The following is an 18721-nucleotide window of genomic DNA, read 5'->3' on the forward strand; positions in this document are numbered from 1 at the left end:
ACATATGATAATACACATGTTTCAGTGCTATTCTCTCAGATTGTGAGACCTGCATTTCAAGGATGAACAGCCCACCTAAATCTTTATGTGCCACTGATAGGGTTTGGGTTTATTCTGTGTGTACGGGGAACCACTGGCAGGGTTGAAACGTGATCTGATTAGTACTTTTAGATGATCATTCAGACTGCTGAGTGAAGCCAGGATTATTGGAAGGTAACAGTGCAAGTAAGCAGATGATGAAGATGTCCTCACAAGGGAGAGGGCTGGTGGCTGGAACTGTGATGGTGGTGAAGAAGACGGAGGGAAAAGAGACCAACTTGCTTATACTTTGGTGGCAGAGACAAGACTAGTTGATTTGCTGGGTTCTGGGAGAACAAAGAAGACATAATCCTTGCTTCATGGAGCCTGTCATCTAGTAGGAGAGAAATATGGATAAAGAAGTAATTGTGATACAGTGTGGTAGAGGCAGAGGAAGAGGGACAAGGAGAGACATGACAAAGGAAGGCATGACCCAGTGCCCTCATGCCTGCCCGGAAGGCATTGCAAAGGGTTAGATGCTGGCGATGAGCTGGGGGATGGGCATTCCCAGCAGGGGGCATGGAAATTTGAAAGAGCATGGGGAGGGAGGATCTTTATCCCAGCTGAAAGGTAGGCAGTGGAAGATGACGCCAGAGAAGTGGGCAGAAAGTTCATGAAGCCCTTCGCTGCATGGGTGTGGCTGGGTTAACTCAGACCAGAGCAGGTGTCTTCAGGACATGACATCTTTTAAGCCCTTAACACAGTGTTCCAGACATGCTAACTCATTCTCTAAATGGAAGATAAGCTGCCCTGAAGACTATGTATTATGTAATGGGAAAGATTACTGAAAGCTCAGAGGAGCCATATATCTTCTGTTTGCTCCCTTCCTCATTGATTTAATTACATTACAAGCAGCATGTCCTCTAGGTGGAAGCTGTCACTAATATGACCTTGCTTCTGTTTTAAGACCCAGCTTCCCTTTTAAGAATGGCAAATGGTATCCTGGTCTCCCTTGGCTGCTTGGCCATACTCGTCACTGTGATCGCCTTTTTGATGTACAAGTAAGTTGCTGGTTCTAACGCTTTAAATCACTAGAGTATATTGTCAAAAATAAATGGCATATTTCTGCACAAGTGGGCTGTTTTCCCTTTTCTGCTTTGAAACATTTTGTGTGTGGGAAGAAAATCTTCTACTGAATGATGAATAGCAAACTAGCCTATTAATTTTGCTGTGGTTTTTTTTAATCCCTAAAAGTGCTACCAAATGTCAATAACTTTACCAAATTGTCAGTTTAATGCTTAACATATAATCTCAAGTTATAGTAAGCAGGCACATTTCTTGCATGAAGAAGAGAAAATGTATTTTCATAAGATAACACTGTCTTAAAAGACATAAGTTAAATGGAATGAACGATTCTGCACTTGACTTGTGAAAGATTTGTAGAAAGCAACATTTTCCAGCTGGAGATCTTTTTTTAATCTGTCCAACACATTGCTTTCAGAAAACACAAGGAATACAAACCAATAGAAAACAGCCCTGGGATCGTGATCAGAGGCAAAGGCCTGAATGTTTTCCTCAATCATGCAAAGACCCTGTTCTTCCCCGGAAACCAGGAAAAAGATCCACTGCTCAAGAACCAACCAGGAATTCTTTAAATCTTCAGCCTTACTTCTGACTAACAGCTCATCCTCAGCACCATTTATGTCAGCTTGCTAGAGTGGATGATGATAACTTTCTAAAAAGATTAATGTAAAATATAGATTGTGGGTAAGGGAGGTCTAATTTTTTAAATTTTTTATAGGTTAAATGACATTTTAGCGACATGGCTGAGGTTGCATGTAGTTTAATTCTTTTCCAAGTTGTGTAACTGATAAAACCAATTAATAGAGCTTCCTTTCATGATGATTTATGTTTCACTTACAATGTCTTAGGTAATCAGTAGGATAGATATGCTGTATTCAGAGTAGCAGGAGAAGGTACTATTCATTAGAGTCTGACCTAAGTTAACTGGAAAGAGAGGCTAGTCATGTTCTAGCTTTCCATATAACTATATACATAAAACCAGTGATTTCCTATTCTGAAGGTCATGATCCAAGCTCCCTGAATCCTGTGTCAATGAACATGCATGAGCTCCCAACAGAACACTAACAGGTCAGCTTTTAGTAAGCTGTGCATGCTTGCTAAACTTGAAAAAAAAAAATACTAGGTTAATAAATGTGTGAATATTATCATGACTGCCTGCCCAGTCCAAATGTGTAAAGGATCAGTACTCATTCATTCATTTTTCCCATGGACATTTATTTAGCACTTTCTGTATACCAGGCGTGTTGCCAGGTACATGGCCCTGTACTCGTGTTGACAATCTTGTGGACATACCTGAATTTCTGTAGACTCTGGCACTCATAGTTGAAATGATGTATTATAATTTCCCAAAGAAGGAAGTCTTTCTGGTTTCCCTACCCATTTCTTTATTCAAATGACACATAAACTTAATCAGTAAGGACTTTGCTTTCATTTGTAACTGAAACTACCATGTGCCAGTCATGACATTCTTTTTCTCCTTCCTGAAAAATAAAGTATGAGAAGAGACCAGATCTTGGATTTATTTTTCTAATTTTTGTTCGCCTTTCAATTTCCTGTTTAACTTTGCCCCATGGAATGTTGATAATTTCTGAGTATGTTAAAGTATATGAATACAATATATGAAATTTTGATTAATTTTATATATATATATAATTACACCAGTCTAAAAGAAGATTTTCTACAAGCAGTTGTTCTGGAGTCTTTGTTAGAATAGTCAGTATTTTAATAAAAATAAAGGTGAGAGAATAGTTCTAGGTCATAGATCAGCAATCATTTTCTGTAAAGGGCCAAGTAGTAACTATTTTAAGCCTCATGGGCCATATGGTGTCTGTTGCAACTACTCAACTCCAATACTGTAGCAGAAATGCCATCATATACATAAATGAAAGGGCATGGCTTTGTTCCAGCCTGACATACTGACAAAAGCAGGTGGTGGGCCACATTTGGCCTATGGGCCATAGTTTGTGGACCTATATTCTAGGCTAAAAGAATATAGAGACACAGAATAACCAAAAGCAGTTTAGGAGCCTAGATTACATCCTAATATTAAAAAAAAAAAAAAAAAGCCATAAAAGACATTCTTTGGGGCAACTGAGGGAAATTTGAGTACACTCTGGATACCAAATGATATTACAGAATTGTTAATTTTCTTAAGAATGGGTGAAGATTTTCTTGAGGAGTTGGTGTGCTGTGCTTCCTATGCTTAGTTGCTCTGTCGTTTTGGACTCTTTGTGACCTCATGGACTGTAGCCTGCCAGGCTCCTCTGTCCGTAGGAATTCTCCAGGCAAGAATACTGGAGTGGGTTGCCATGCCCTTCTCCAGGGGATCTTCCCAACCCAGGGATTGAACCCAGGTCTCCCACATTGAAGAATTCTTTATCGTCTGAGCCACCAGGGAACTTCACTTCACAGGGCTCCTGCAGGCCGCTCTGAAAGAATGAGTGGGCATGAAAACCACTGCGTATATGGCATAATGGTATGGACACTACATGTGGGAAGCAGTGTGAAGGGGCTTTGCCATTTTTATGATAATTAGGAGGCCAGGACATTCATACCTGAAGCAGAAAAGTAAGATCAAGTTGCAGCAGAATCACTTGTAGGTTTATTAAACACAGACTGCTGAGCCCAACCCCCAAAATTATGGATCCAGGCCCCATAATTTCTATTTCTTAACAGTTCCAATGTGATGTTGGTACAGCTGCTCCCAGACCTAACTTGGAGAAAAGAGTGGTCTTGAGATCCACTCTTTCCTTTTCCTATCAACAGAGGGCAGCAGAGAGCAGCAAATATACAGTTCGTCACCGGGGAAGCCGGTTGAAATCCTCAGAAAACCTCCCTCGGTTTCAATCTAACAAATGGCAGGAGAGAGAACTGAAACCGTGAATTATTTAGATCTATATTTTCCGTGTGACCTTGGCAACAAGTCATTTAACTTCCGCCGAATTGCTATCTGTGAAATGGGGGAAGTAACCTAAAAGAGAGTGGGATGGCTTGATTAATGTCTGCTGAGAATTAGAACTTCCGAACAAAATTGAAATGTGTAGGTAATAAATTATTCTGGGAATTTCTTACTCCTCGGAGTCTTTATAAATGTCTGCATTTTAAACACGTCTGACTCATTCATAAACATTGGTTGCCCTCGTTGAATTTTCAATTGTTCAACAGTTTAGAAGGCGATACTTTAAATGCATTCATTATATCCGGAATGTGTGATGACTCCAAATCTATGTGACAGGCTAAGATGAGAAGATAGCTATCCAAGGGGTGAAGGTGCCCACCTTCTGATGGGGCCTTTGGGAGGTGGGAAATCATTTCAAGTTTTTTCAGAGTGGTCCCAAAGCTACTGATACAGATAACCTAAAAATTCAGAGACTGCTTCCCAGGAATCACCCCTTACAGACTGATTTTGACCCTTCAACCATAATTTATTGAGTGCCACTATGTCCCAGGCTCTGGTCTGAAGGCAACAGAGCCATGAACAGGAAACAAGGACTCTGTTTTCTCAGAGTTTGAATTCTTACTGTAGTGAGAGTCCTACCCTCTGGCCTGGAGTGCCCCCATCCCGGCCACGGCATTGGCCTCATCTAATCTGATTCCTCTGCTACTCACAACAGAATTGCCTTTCCTTTTTGTCCTCGAAATTCTGGAATAAAATTTGCTCTGGAGATCTTCATAGGCCTTTTGGAATGTAGATGCATTAATGGTATTTTGTATTTAACTTTAATTTTCTGTATAACTTGAGCTTACTGAATCCTTAATTTTAAGGTATTTATTAGAATAAATTCCTTTAGAGTGAAAAAAAATGATGAACTCCTGATGAGAAATGGCAGAAGGCCTTTGTGGCTGTGGATGAAATCTTAAATTTTGATTTTTGGAACCGAGTGGGGGAAGGTAGGTAGGACTTAAATCAAGACACCCAAGCTCCAGCCTGACACTGTCACTCACAAGCTGTATGGCCTGAAGTCAGGCACCAAAACCTCCTCTGTGAAACGGAGGAGGAGAGGGAAACTAATCTGGATGAGCTCTCGGGTTCTCACGCTCTACTGCATGAAGTGGTGAGGGTGATGTTAGCCGCTTGCCTCATGGTGATGTCGGGAAGATGTGTTCTAAAGCCAGGGTTGACCAACTCTGCCTTTCTGCCTGTTTTTCTATGGCACAAAAGCCAAATTTGGTTTTTATATCTTTTAATGTTTGAAAACAAGAATATGATTTTTGTTTCACGTAACAGTTGTATGAAGTTCTAATTTCAGTGTCTGTAAATAAAGTTTTATTGGCACACAACCACAGTCATCCATTTCTGCATTGTCAGCAATGGCCTTTGCACTGCAACAACAGTGTTGAGTAGTTGGAACAGAGATGGTATGGTGTGCACAGCCTAAAATATGCACTATTTAGTCCTTGATCAAAAAAAATTGGCTGATCTGTATTGTAAAGCACTCTTGTACTCCATTCTGAACTGAATTGAGAAAACAGAATTCTTCAGAGAATTTCAATTCCATGAAATGTACATTTCTAAACTGAGCACTTTGTCTACGGCCATATCACCCTGAACGTGCCCGATCTCGTCTAAATTGAGCACTTTGAGCTCTTACCCTCGATCTCATGTCACATTATTCTGTAATGACAACACACACTGTATTCTCGATCATAGTTAAGTGTACATTGCCTACAAACTGCTATGGAAAAATATCAAAAAAGGCCTTTCTGAAGAAAAAAAAATCTGATAATCCTCACAAGAGAAATTACAAATAGAATCACAATATGAATAACCAAGTGATGAAGGATTTTGTAAATCCCCCAAAACACCAACCGTAAAGAAAATGATTGATATATCAAATTATGTCACAATTTTAAAGTACTGTATGAAAAAGATGCCACAAACTTCTTGTCTAAAAACCTACAGAATTCTCAGCCTCCACTAATGAAAGTGTAAGAAGGGAAACAATTCAGCCTTTTGGAAAACAGCTGCTCAGTTCCTTATAAAATTAAATACACAGTATACCATATCACATGGCTCTTCTACTCCTGGGTATTTACCCAAGAGAAATTAAGACATATGTTCACACAATGACTTTTATGTAAGTGTTCATAATAATGTTATTTGTAATAGCTACGGCAACTCACTCCAGTACTCTCGCCTGGAAAATCCCATGGACGGAGGAGCCTGGTAGGCTGTAGTCCATGGGGTCGTGGAGAGTTGGACACGACTGAGCGACTTCACTTTCACTTTTCACTTTCATGCATTGGAGAAGGAAATGGCAACCCACTCCAGTGTTCTTGCCTGGAGAATCCCAGGGACGGGGGCGCCTGGTGGGCTGCCGTCTATGGGGTCGCACAGAGTCAGACACAACTAAAGCGACTTAGCAGCAGCAGCAGCAGCAGCAGCACAAACTAGAAACTGCCTAAATTTCTGTCAACTGGTAAATGGATAAATGTAGTGTATCCATACAATTAAATACTACTTGACAATAAGGAATAAATTATTGACAGGTGGAAGAATATGGATGATTTTCAAAAGCATTATGCTAAATGCAATAGTCAGATACCCTGAATGAGTCTGTTTGTATGATATCCCAAGAAAGACATGACTATAGTGACTGAGAGCAAATCTGTGCTTGCCTGACACAGGAGGTAAGGGGAAGGAGAGTGACTGGGTGCATGAGAGAAATTTGGAGGGCAAGGGAGACATTTTGTGGCATAATTTTAGTGGTTAGACAACTGTATCCATTTGTCAGATAGCAAATTGTAGGCTTAAAATGGTTAAGTTTATTTTGTAGAAATTTGTTGTTGTTTAGTCGCTAAGTTGAGTCCAGCTTTTTTTTGATCCCATGGACTACAGCCCTTCAGGTTTCTCTGCCCATGGGATTTCCCAGGGAAGAATATGGAGTGGATTGTCATTTCCTTCTCTAGGGGATCTTCCTGACTCAGGGACTGAACCCACATCTTCTCCATTGCAAGCGAATTCTTCACCACTGAGCCACCTGGGAAAACCTTTTGTAGAAATATATCTCAATAAAGTTAATTGAAAACTGAAAGGCACAGAGTGAAAGAAGATTATTTGCAATACATGTAACTGATATAAGATTAGTACCCAGATTACATAAAGAATTGTTAGGGAAATGCAAATCATCACACAACCAGATTGGTATCATACCCACAAGACTGGCAATGAAAAAAAATCTGACAAAATCAAATATTGGCAAAAGTGAGAACACAGGATCACTTGTACTTTGCTGTTGAGAATTTAAATTGGACCAGTGGTTTGGGGAAGCAATCTGGCATTACCTGGTGAAGGTGAAGAGGCACAAAGCTAGGAGCCAGTAGTCTCACTCTTTGTTGTAGAATGCCCCAGAGAAACCCACAGGTGTTCCAGGCAACACGGACAAGAATGTTGAGAGCAATGTAAACGTCCCTCCACAGTAGAATGGCTGAAGCAGTTGTGACATGCAGTGGAATGCTAATCATAAGTGAAAATGAATAAACCCACAGCTATAAATACCCAAAGGAAAGACTTGCAATGTAATATCAACAGAAAAAAAATTGTAAAAGAATACATGCAATATGATACAATATACATAAAGTTTTCAAAAGCATGGAAGACTAAGCGATATCAGTTCAGTTCAGTTCAGTTCAGTCGCTCAGTCGTGTCCGACTCTCTGCGACCCCATGAACTGCAGCACACCAGGCCTCCCTGTCCATCACCAACTCCCGGAGCCTACCCAAACCCATGTCCATCGAGTCGGTGATGCCATCCAACCATCTCATCCTCTGTCGTCCCCTTCTCCTCCCGCCCCCAATCCTACCCAGCATTAGGGTCTTTTCCAATGAGTCAACCCTTAGCATAAGGTGGCCAAAGTATTGGAGCTTCAGCTTCAACATCAGACCTTCCAATGAACACCCAGGATTGATCACCTTTAGGATGGATTGAATGGATCTCCTTGCAGTCCAAGGGACTCTCAAGAGTCTTCTCCAACACCACAGTTCAAAAGCATCAATTCTGCGGCGCTCAGCTTTCTTCACCGTCCAACTCTCACATCCATACATGACCACTGGAAAAACCATAGCCTTGACTAGACGGACTTTTGTTGGCAAAGTAATGTCTCTGCTTTTAAACATGCTATCTAGGTTGGCCATAACCTTCCTTCCAAGGAGTAAGTGTCTTTTAATTTCATGGCTGCAGTCACCATCAGCAGTGATTCTGGAGCCCAAAAAAGTAAAGTCTGACACTGTTTGAACTGTTTCCCCATCTATTTCCCATGGAGTGATGGGACCAGATGCCATAATCTTAGTTTTCTGAACGTTGAGCTTTAAGCCAACTTTTTCACTCTCCTCCTTTACCTTCATCAAGAGGCTCTTTAGTTCTTCTTCACTTTCTGCCATAAGGGTGGTGTCATCTGCATATCTGAGGTTATTGATATTTCTCCCGGCAATCTTGATTCCAGCTTGTGTTTCTTCCAGCCCAGCGTTTCTCATGATGTACTCTGCATATAAGTTAAATAAGCAGGGTGACAATATACAGCCTTGACGTACTCCTTTTCCTATTTGGAACCAGTCTGTTGTTCCATGTCCAGTTCTAACTGTTGCTTCCTGACCTGCATACAGGTTTCTCAAGAGACAGGTCAGATGGTCTGGTACTCCCATCTCTTTCAGAATTTTCCACAGTTTATTGTGATCCACACAGTCAAAGGCTTTGGCATAGTCAATAAAGCAGAAATAGATGTTTTTCTGGAACTCTCTTGCTTTTTCGATGATCCAGCGGATATTGGCAATTTGATCTCTGGTTCCTCTGCCTTTTCTAAAACCAGCTTGAACATCTGGAAGTTCACGGTTCACATATTGCTGAAGCCTGGCTTGGAGAATTTTGAGCATTACTTTACTAGCATGTGAGATGAGTGCAATTGTGCGGTAGTTTGAGCATTCTTTGGCATTGCCTTTCTTTGGGATCGGAACAAAAACTGACCTTTTCCAATCCTGTGGCCACTGCTGAGTTTTCCAAATTTGCTGGCATACTGAGTGCAGCACTTTCACAGCATTACTCTTGAGGATTTGAAATGGCTCAACTGGAATTCCATCACCTCCACTAGCTTTGTTCGTAGTGATGCTTTCTAAGGCCCACTTGACTTCACATTCTAGGATGTCTGGCTCTAGGTGAGTGATCACACCATGGTGATTATCTGGGTCGTGAAGATCTTTTTTGTACAGTTCTTCTGTGTATTCTTGCCACCTCTTCTTAATATCTTCTCCTTCTGTTAGGTCCATACCATTTCTGTCCTTTATCGAGCCTATCTTTGCATGAAATGTTCCTTTGGTATCTCTAATTTTCTTGAAGAGGCCTCTAGTCTTTCCCAATCTGTTGTTTTCCTCTATTTGTTTGCACTGATCGCTGAGGAAGGCTTTCTTATCTCTCCTTGCTATTCTTTGGAACTCTGCATTCAGATGAGAATATCTTTTCTTTTCTCCTTTGCTTTTCGCTTCTCTTCTCTTCCCAGCTATCTGTATGGCCTCCTCAGACAGCCATTTTGCTTTTTTGCATTTCTTTTCCATGGGGATTTTCTTGATCCCTGTCTCTTGTACAATGTCACGAACCTCTGTCCATAGTTCATCAGGCACTCTGTCTATCAGGTCTAGTCCCTTAAATCTATTTGTCACTTCCACTGTATACTCATAAGGGATTTGATCTAGGTCATACCTGAATGGTCTAGTGGTTTTCCCTACTTTCTTCAATTTAAGCGATATAGGAATCCATAAAAACATATGTAATAAACCTATGGAAAAGAAGGGAAAAGAATTGTTGTATGAAGCTCAGCACAGGCAGGAGGAAAAACGGGGGAGTAGGTAGCGGAGCAGTACTCAGAGGGCTTCCATAGCGCCAGCCATGTTTTATTGCTTAAGTTGACTGATAGATTTGTTTTATTCTTCTTCTTTATATTCTATCTACATGTTATATGTATTCTTTAGTAGTTTTCAAGTATTGCCTTTTAAAGCATTTTTATTTTATCAGTATATTGGTGTATAATTGATTTGCAATGTTGCATTCATTTCAGGTGTACAGAAAAATGATTCAGCTCCACATACACATATATCTATTCTTTTTCAGACTCTTTTCCCGTATAGGTTATTATAGAATATTGAGTAGAGTTCGCTGTGCTATGCAGTAGGTCCTTGTTGATTATCCTTTTTATATATAGTAGTGTGTGTGTATTAATCCCAAACTCCTAATTTATCCCTCACTGCCTGACTTTCCCCTTTGATAACTGTAAGTTTATTTTCTATGACTGTGAGTCTATTTCTGTTTTGTAAATAAGTTCATTTGTCCCATTTTTTTATATTCCACATGTGTTATCTATGATATTCATCTTTCTTTTTCTGACTTACTTCATTTAGTATAATAATCCCTAGGTCCATCCATGTTGCTGCAAATGGCATTATTTTTTATGAAATACTACTTGTTTTTTAAGTGAAGTAGAATAACTTCTAAAAAGAAATTTTAAAATAAAGACAACTCATTATAAAAAAATTGACAATGGCTTGTGAATAGACAATCTACAGGAAATCCAAATGTTGATGCACAGATGAAAAGATGTTCAACTATACTAGTAACTGGGGAGGTGCAAATGAAGAGAACAGAGATATGTCAACCATAAACCGTTGGTACAGCATGATAATATTTAGGTAAAAGTTTTAAACATTTAAAATAATACTGTAAATTGTTTATACTTACATACAAAGTCAAGAATAGAAACATGCATGGGAATGGTACACATCAAATTCAGGGTAGTGTTTGTCTCATTGATGGAGAGATGCATGGCCTTAGGGAGGGTTGTGAAGGTGCTTTAGCTGAGTTTGTGACATTTTATTTCTAAAGAAAAAAAGAACTGAAACAGAGTAAAATGGTTTCCTCAATCTGGTGTTCATTTGTTTTTCTCTCCACTATACTATATGTTTTAAAAACTTTATAACTTTTAAAAAGAATGAGTTCTTAACAATCTTTTCATTCCTCATGTGTGGTGTGAACAACAATAGGAATGAAGTATAAGCTCTTTCATTCCAAACTGTCCAGAGCTTTGGAACCCAGAGCTCTGATCTCTTTGCCTTTTTCAGCAAAGTCCACCCTTCAACTTTTCAAGAACTTTTTCACTGGAGTACAGTTGATTTACAAGGTTGTGTTAGTTTCAGGTGTACAACTAAGTGAATCAGTTATACATATGCATATATCCATTCTTTTTTAGATTCTTTTCCTATATAGGTTACAGAATATTGAATAGAGTTCCCTGTGCAATACAGTAGGTGCTTGTTTTTTATATATTTTTATCTACTTTATAGTGTATATATTAATCTCTATCTCCCAATTTACCCCTCCCCCTCTTCCTCCCTGGTAACTGTAAGTTTGTTTTCTATGACTGTGACTGTATTTTTGTTTTGTAAATAAGTTAATTAGTACCATTTTTTAATATTTCACATATAAGTGATATCATGTGATATTTGTCTTTCTCTGACTTACTTCACTGGTATGATACTCTCTATCATACTAGTAAAAGAAAAAAAGCTGAGCACCAAAAAGATGATACTTTTGAACTGTGGTGTTGGAGAAGACTCTTGAAAGTCCCTTGGACCACAAGGAGATCCAACCAGTCCATCCTAAAGGAAATCAGTCCTGAATATTCATTGGAAGGACTGATGTTGAAGCTGAAACTCCAATACTTTGGCCACCTGATTCGATGAAGAACTGACTCATAGGAAAAGACTCTGATGCTGGGGAAGATTGAAGGCAGGAGGAGAAGGGGATGACAGAAGATGAGATGGTTGTATGGCACCAACTCGATGGACATGAGTTTGAGTAAGCTCTGGGAGTTGGTGATGGACAGGGAAGCCTGGCATGCTACAATCCATGGGGTTGCAAAGAGTCGGACATGACTGAGTGACTGAACTGAGCTGATGATACTCTCTAGGACCATACATGTTGCTGCAAATGGCATTATTTCATTCTTTTTAATGACTAATATCCCATTGTATATATATACTACATCCTCTTTATCCATTCCTCTGTCAACGGACGTCTAGGTTGCTTCGATGTCTTGGCTACTGTAAATAGTGCTGCTGTGAACATTGGGGTACATGTATCTTTTCGAATTATGACTTTCTCTGGATATATGCCCAGGAGTGAGATAGCTGGATCACATGTAGCTCTATTTTTAGCTTTTTAGTGAACCTCCATACTGTCATCCTTAGTAGCTGTACCAATTACATTCCCACCAACAGTGTAGGAGAGCTCCCTTTTCACTACATCCTCTCCAGCGTTTATTGTTGGCTGATTTTTTTGGTGATGGGCATTCTGGCCATGATACCTTGTTGTAGTTTTGATTTGTGTTTCTCTAATAATTAGTGATGCTCAGCATCTTTTCATGTGTTTTTTGGGCCATTTGTATGTCTTTTTTGAAGAAAGGTCTGTTTAGATCTGCCCATTTTTTGATTCAGTTATTTGGGTTTTTGACATTGAGTTTCATGACTCATTTATTTTGGAGTGCCCTCAAACTTAAACATGTTTCTGATTGGATTCATAGTGACTATTGGTGACTAATACCCCAAATTTACTTCCCCTCACCTACAAAATGAGGGGACTTGACCTCTGTCACCCCAGGAGCCCCTGACAAGAGGTGACCTTAGAAACTCTACCGCAACCGACTCCTCACAGGGTCATGGCAGAAGGCTCAGCTTGGAGAACCAAAGTCTGCTTCAGTACAGATGCTGGGTTTCCAAGCTGCCTGCTGTTGCCTTTCCTCACTTTATACCATATACCGCTATTTAGCTATTCCCCATTTGGGCCTGAGCCCCAGGAATACAGACCATACCCTGAGGGTGCAGCTGACTCGATAGCCAGTGACATTTTGATTCTAGTCCTAGCTTGAGTCTTCCCTAAGCAACCCCATGAGGTTATGAAGAGAGCAATGGAAATGTGCTCGGCTATACCATTTACCCCCTGAGGATGCCCTTAAAAATATCCTTAAATGATGAATGCTCTTATGAGGCCCTTTAAAGACTTTTGAGGCTTTTTTTTTTAAAAAAAAAACAACAGAAGTTCTCGCTTTTCCTCGCCAATATACTTCCATCAGGCTGTTATCACTTCAGACCCAGATTACTAATAATGCTCTCCAAATGGCTTTCCCAATTCTTTCTCTGTGTCTCTGTCCCTCTCTCCATATTCATACTGCTTGGTGCTTCCAAGGCCTTCTTTTAAAAGATAATTTTGGAATTGTTGAGCTGGTATTAAGGAGTCTTCAGTCACCACCCCATCACCTACAGGGAAAACCAGACACTAGTGTGACCTCCAAGATTGTCTATGGTGGCAGGTTGGGAGGCGTATCATCTGTAAGTAATACAGTGCCTTTCTTCAGATGAGGATTCAGTTTAACCCTTAAATCACTGCCTTGCCTTGGGATGAGCACAGAGCAGAACTGAGGTGATATCACAACTCATACCTCAGGCCTGAATTTGGGTTGATGACCCACATATGATGGGCCTCACTGTGTCAAGATTGAAAAAGGGGTACAGTCGTGCTGCAGTCTGGCCCCACTTTCCTTTCCACCTTTATGCTCTACTCCTTGCTGCCAGAACCCTCCCTGTTCACCGTTTGGTTTATTCACTCCAGCTAGAATCAAACGTATCCAGCCTTGGGCTCCCACTGTCTTCTCCTCCCCACCCCACCCCCAGCATAAAGTGCTCTCTCCTCTGTTTCAACAAAATGTTCCTTGAGTACACATGAGCTGGGCTCTCTGCTGAACTTCTTTAGCGTAATTTGAATGGTTTGTTTGGAGGTGAAGTGGGTGTCAGTTACTATGGCTGCATAACAAACATCCCTAGCTTAGTGGTGTGAAGTCCTTATTGTGTTGACTGACCCCATGGTGTAGGGACTTGGACAGAGCACTACAAGGTTGGCTTTTTTCTCCTTCATGATGTCTGGGGTCTTGGTGGGAAGACTAGCAGCTGGAATCATCCGGAGGCTTCCCCACTTACATGTCTGGGGCACCAGTGGGATGACTGGAAGGCTGAGTTCAGCTGGGCCTGTGGACCAGAGCATGTTAGTGTGGCCTCTCCGTGCACCCCAACTTCTCACCATGTGAAATTTGTGTTCTGTGCGGGAATGTCCCAAGAGCAGTCATTCAAGAAAGCCAGGTAGAAGTGGCATAGCCTGTTCTACCCGAGCTTCAGATGTCACATAGTGTCACTTCAGCCATGTTTTACTGGTTGAAACACTCAAAAGCCCATCCAGATTTAAGGGGAGGGGATACAGACCCCACCTCTCGGTGGGAAAAATATCGAAGAATTTGGAGTCATATTTTAAAACAGCCGCACAGCGTTATGCTGTGGCAGTATATGTGCCTTTTGTGCTTGTATGCTCAGTTGTGTCCTACCCTTTGCAACCCTATGGACTGTAGCCCACCAGGTTCCTCTGTCCGTAGGATTTCCCAGCAAGAATACTGGAATGGGTTGCCACTTCCTTCTCTAAAGGATATTCCCTACCCAGGGATCAAACCTGTGTCTCCTGCATTGGCAGGCAGATTCTTTACCACTGAGCCACCTGGGAAGCCCCAGTTGCAGTATATACCGTTAGTTAAATCCTGTCTTGTTATCTTCCTACCTCACATATTTGTGTCTTTTTTTGCACTACATGCTAAGTCCAATGATGCCAAAAACTGGGTCTTAGACTCCGAGTCCTTCTTGGAGTGCCTCGTCAGTCCCTTTCTAACACAGAATACCTTTTGAAAAAACCTAACTGAAATCAATAATCATTAAGTGGCTGCTCTAAGGCAACTAGTTGGTTACCTACTGTTTAAAATACCGCAAACTCCAGGTCATTAGCTAAGGTATTTTTTTCAACACAGAATAAGAGGCTGAAGGTCAGCAGCTGTGTTAATAGCATGGCTGGGGAATTATGGCTACATATAGACTAATTAGTTAAAACTCCTACCACCCACACCCATGGGAGCTTCTACATGGGCTGTCCTGTCATCATGTAGACAGGGGACCTCAGAGAAACATGTCTCAAGAACCCACATTTCAACTCTGTCACAGCCCAAGAAGCAACTTTTTGTTTTGTTTAGGTTTTTTTTTAAATTAACTGGAGCATAGTTGCTTTACAATGTTGTGTTAGTTTTTGCTGTACAGCAAAGCAAATCAACTATACATATATACATAACCCCCACTTCCCGCTTTTTTAAAATTTCCTTCATTTAGGTCACCTCAGAGCACTGAGTTCCCTCTGTAATAGACAAGGTTCCCGTTAGTTGTCTATTTTATACATAATACTGTGTATATGTCAATCCCAATCTCCCAATCATCCCATCCCTCCACCCACGAGGTTTTTTTTTTAATTTAAGTTTTATTTTATGTTGGAGAATCCCATAGACAGAGGACTCAGGCTACAGTCCATAGGGTTGCACAGAGTTGGACATGACTGAAGTGACTTAGCACGCATGCATAGTCAGTTTACAATATTGTATTAGTTTCAGGTGTATCGCAAAGTGATTCAGTTATACATATACATCTACCTATTCTTTTTCAGATTATTTTCCCACATAGGTTATTACAGAATCTTGAGTGTAGTTCCCTGTGCTATGTAGTAGGTACTTGTTGATTATCTACTTTGTATATAGTAGGGTATATAAGTTAATTTCAAACTCCTAATTTATCCCTCCCCCAACCTTTCCCCTTTGGTAACCATAAGTTTGTTTTTGAAGTCTGTGAGTCTGTTTCTGTTCTGTAAATATGTTTATTTGTATCATTTGTTTTAGATTCCACATATAAATGATATCATATGGTATTTGTCTTTCTCTGTTTGACTTAATTCAGTTAGTATGATAATCTCTAGGTCCATCCATGTTGCTGCAAAAGGCATTATTTCGTTCTTTTTAATGACTGGATAACATTCCATTGTATATATGGACCACATCTTTATACATTTCTCAGTCAGTGGGCATTTAGGTTGCTTCCCTGTCTTGGCTGTTGTAAATAGTGCTGCTATGAACATTGGGGAGCGTGTATCTTTTCTTTTTTTAAAAAAATTTCTGTTTTATACTGGACTCTAGTTGGTTTACAATGTTGTATTAGTTTCAGATGTACAGATCTTGCTTCGAATTCTGTCCGAGTGTTCTGCCTGTGCTTTCCCCAGAGGAATCACTTTTGATGTGGTCATCTGGCAGAGGGGAGCAGACCCAGTGTGAAACAAAAGCAAAGCAGACTTCAAGCCATTTTGTCCTTGAGCAAGGGAAAAGCCTTTGTGTGGCTTCTCAGCGTGAGAAGCGTGGGCTTTCCAGGCAGCTGCAAGCACACGGTGTTGTGTGTTTCTCGCGGTCATTGCCTGCGCGGCCGAGAGCCTGGACATTTCAGAGAGAAAGAAAAGTGGAGGCAGGGGGTGCTCAGTGAAAGAGAATACAGACTTAGAATGCTTCTCAACTGGAATCCTTTCAATGTAGGATTGGCTTAAGTTTATTGTCTTACAGTCAGTCCAGGCCACTGTGATTTGCCCAACATGAGCTTGTCTCATCACAGCTGTTGATACTCTTTTAACATTTTACCATGTGTTCCCCTGGGAGAGGTGTTTGGGTCTTACTTTGATCATAACCATATTATTTCACAACCCTAAAGAGAGCAATGGGAATGAAAAGAAGGAAGCAAAGATTCCCACCATGGCTTCAGTCAGGAAGCCTCCCCCACCAGCAGAAGCCCCCTTCTTAGGAAATCGTAGATATCTTATTTTGTAGAAAACAAAGGACAGGGTAAATCCTCTCATTAAAAAAAAAACAACTGCTGCATCTTGGTAGGATGTAGATTATGTCAGATTCTTCTTGATTATTTAAGAAGCATCCTGTTTGTGTGGTACCTCCTTAAGTTAAAAAAAAAAAAGTTAAAAATTGTACCCTGACTGTTATACATTGGGTTTTAGTTTTGGACTTTGAATGATCCTCTAAGTGTAGAAAGTGGTCTAATTTCCTCAGTGTCAAGTTCACCTGCTGCATCCCTGGTTTATTATGTATATAAACTTGATATACTTTAAAAAAAAATCTTCAGACATCACAGATGCTTGATTTTCAAAGGAAAAAAGGGTTGTTTCCTAAGTATTTCTAAAGTATTGGAAAGAAGAAGAATGAATGAAACCTAGAGCCATAAAAACATTTGTAATCCTTAAGTTCTTCCTTTTCACAAGCAATTAAGGCAACTTTATCCTTGGAAATGGGAAGTAACAGTTAGCAACTTGAAAGTTTTTCTTTCTGGAAAAAAAAAAAAACGCAACTTGTAGAGTTAGAACAATAATAACCCGGTACCCCTGTGACTCTTCAGATGATTCCAAGACCTCTGACTGGCCCTATAACAAAGGACTGTCATAGGAGCCAGGACTATCTGAGGGTGCAGGGCCCAGGCATCTGCTTCAGAAGGCTCCAGAACAGTGGGGCTGAAATTGAGAGAGGCCAGATGGAGAGGGGTTACCTGCTAGTGCCCATGTCCTGGGTGATCTTCAGTGTCAGATGAAAATGACCCTTTGGGGGACTAAAAAGGATAAAATCCCAACTGTTGATTCAGTTCCCAGTATACGATGGATCCAATGCTCAAAGATATTCCTCCCATTACAACTTGACTGAAAATATTGAATAAGATACAAAAGCATGTTTTTAGCGTATGATCAAGCCAGCAGGAAAGTAAGGAGAGGCCAGAATCTATCTCGAAAAAACACAGATCTAGAGAAAACAAGAGAAATCAAGCAGTGAAACCAGAGTTCTTTCTAGGGGTTTTGTGTGTGTGTATACACACCCCTAGGATGCCAGAGCTTGGGTTTAAAGACTTGCTCTTTGGATTAAAGATAAACACATGAAGACCAGGCAGGAAGGAGAACCCCCCTCCACCCTTCTTGCATAAAGTCAGACTTCTGGAATGATATCCTCGCTGGGTGAAATAGACAAATATGCACCTCACTGAGGTAGAGAGTGGAAATGTTTGACTGAGCTGGCTCAGGACTCTGGTGGCAGGGTTGGCAGTGAGGAATGAAATGAACAGTCCCCTCTGAGAGTTTTGAACCACAAGCCTGTACTCATGTGGTTTTAGAATTGGTATTCACACTGAAAAAATTCATAGTTAAACATTTCATTTAAAGTGGCCCTCGGTGAGTAATGAATGGCTCCATATACCTGGCAGAAGCAATACAAACTTTCTTTTCAGGAACTCTAAGCTTTAGAGAATTTCAACAGATAAAATCTCGAGATATATGGGGTCATAATTAAAAAACAGAACAATAGCTCACTAGACATATGTGCAAATAATCCTTCATGAATGAGGCTGCAGACATGATAAAAAGAGTCAGACTGGCAACCACTGAATATATTGGAATGGTCAGATGTAAAACATAAGTTTCATATGCTTCATACATTTAACGCTATAGATGAGGAAATTGAAAGTATGTTGAGGGAATGAGAGACAATCAACATTGGCTTAAATGGACTTCTTTCTATTAATAAAAGCTTCTAGAATTGAGACCCATAATACTTACAGTTAGAAACCATGAGCAGAGTTTCTGTTACTGTGATTTTGTTTTTAAAGTAGAAAGTTTCAGATGCATACAAAAGGAGAGAGA

General features: G+C 40.4%; 2 protein-coding genes across 9 annotated transcripts in view; both read left to right on the forward strand.

Moving 5' to 3' along the window:
* GPNMB (glycoprotein nmb) overlaps positions 1 to 2610 on the forward strand; it is a 37904-nt gene extending 35294 nt beyond the window's left edge. For all 4 annotated transcript variants that reach the window (XM_081536444.1, XM_081536445.1, XM_081536443.1 and 1 more), the window contains 2 exons: positions 986 to 1079; positions 1520 to 2610. In XM_081536444.1, coding sequence (XP_081392570.1) covers positions 986 to 1079; positions 1520 to 1673 — 248 coding nt within the window. In that variant the 3' untranslated portion in view covers positions 1674 to 2610. The remainder of the gene's footprint in view (positions 1 to 985; positions 1080 to 1519) is intronic.
* Positions 2611 to 3384: 774 nt separating this feature from the next.
* The window catches only part of MALSU1 (mitochondrial assembly of ribosomal large subunit 1), a 61209-nt gene continuing 45872 nt past the window's right edge, over positions 3385 to 18721 (forward strand). For all 5 annotated transcript variants that reach the window (XM_081536454.1, XM_081536452.1, XM_081536453.1 and 2 more), the window contains exon 1: positions 3385 to 3577. The gene's annotated coding sequence lies outside the window, so the exon portion shown is untranslated. The remainder of the gene's footprint in view (positions 3578 to 18721) is intronic.

Source organism: Giraffa tippelskirchi, chromosome 10 (assembly GCF_054371585.1).
Source record: "Giraffa tippelskirchi isolate mGirTip1 chromosome 10, T2T-mGirTip1v1.2.pri, whole genome shotgun sequence".
Lineage (NCBI taxonomy): Eukaryota > Metazoa > Chordata > Mammalia > Artiodactyla > Giraffidae > Giraffa > Giraffa tippelskirchi.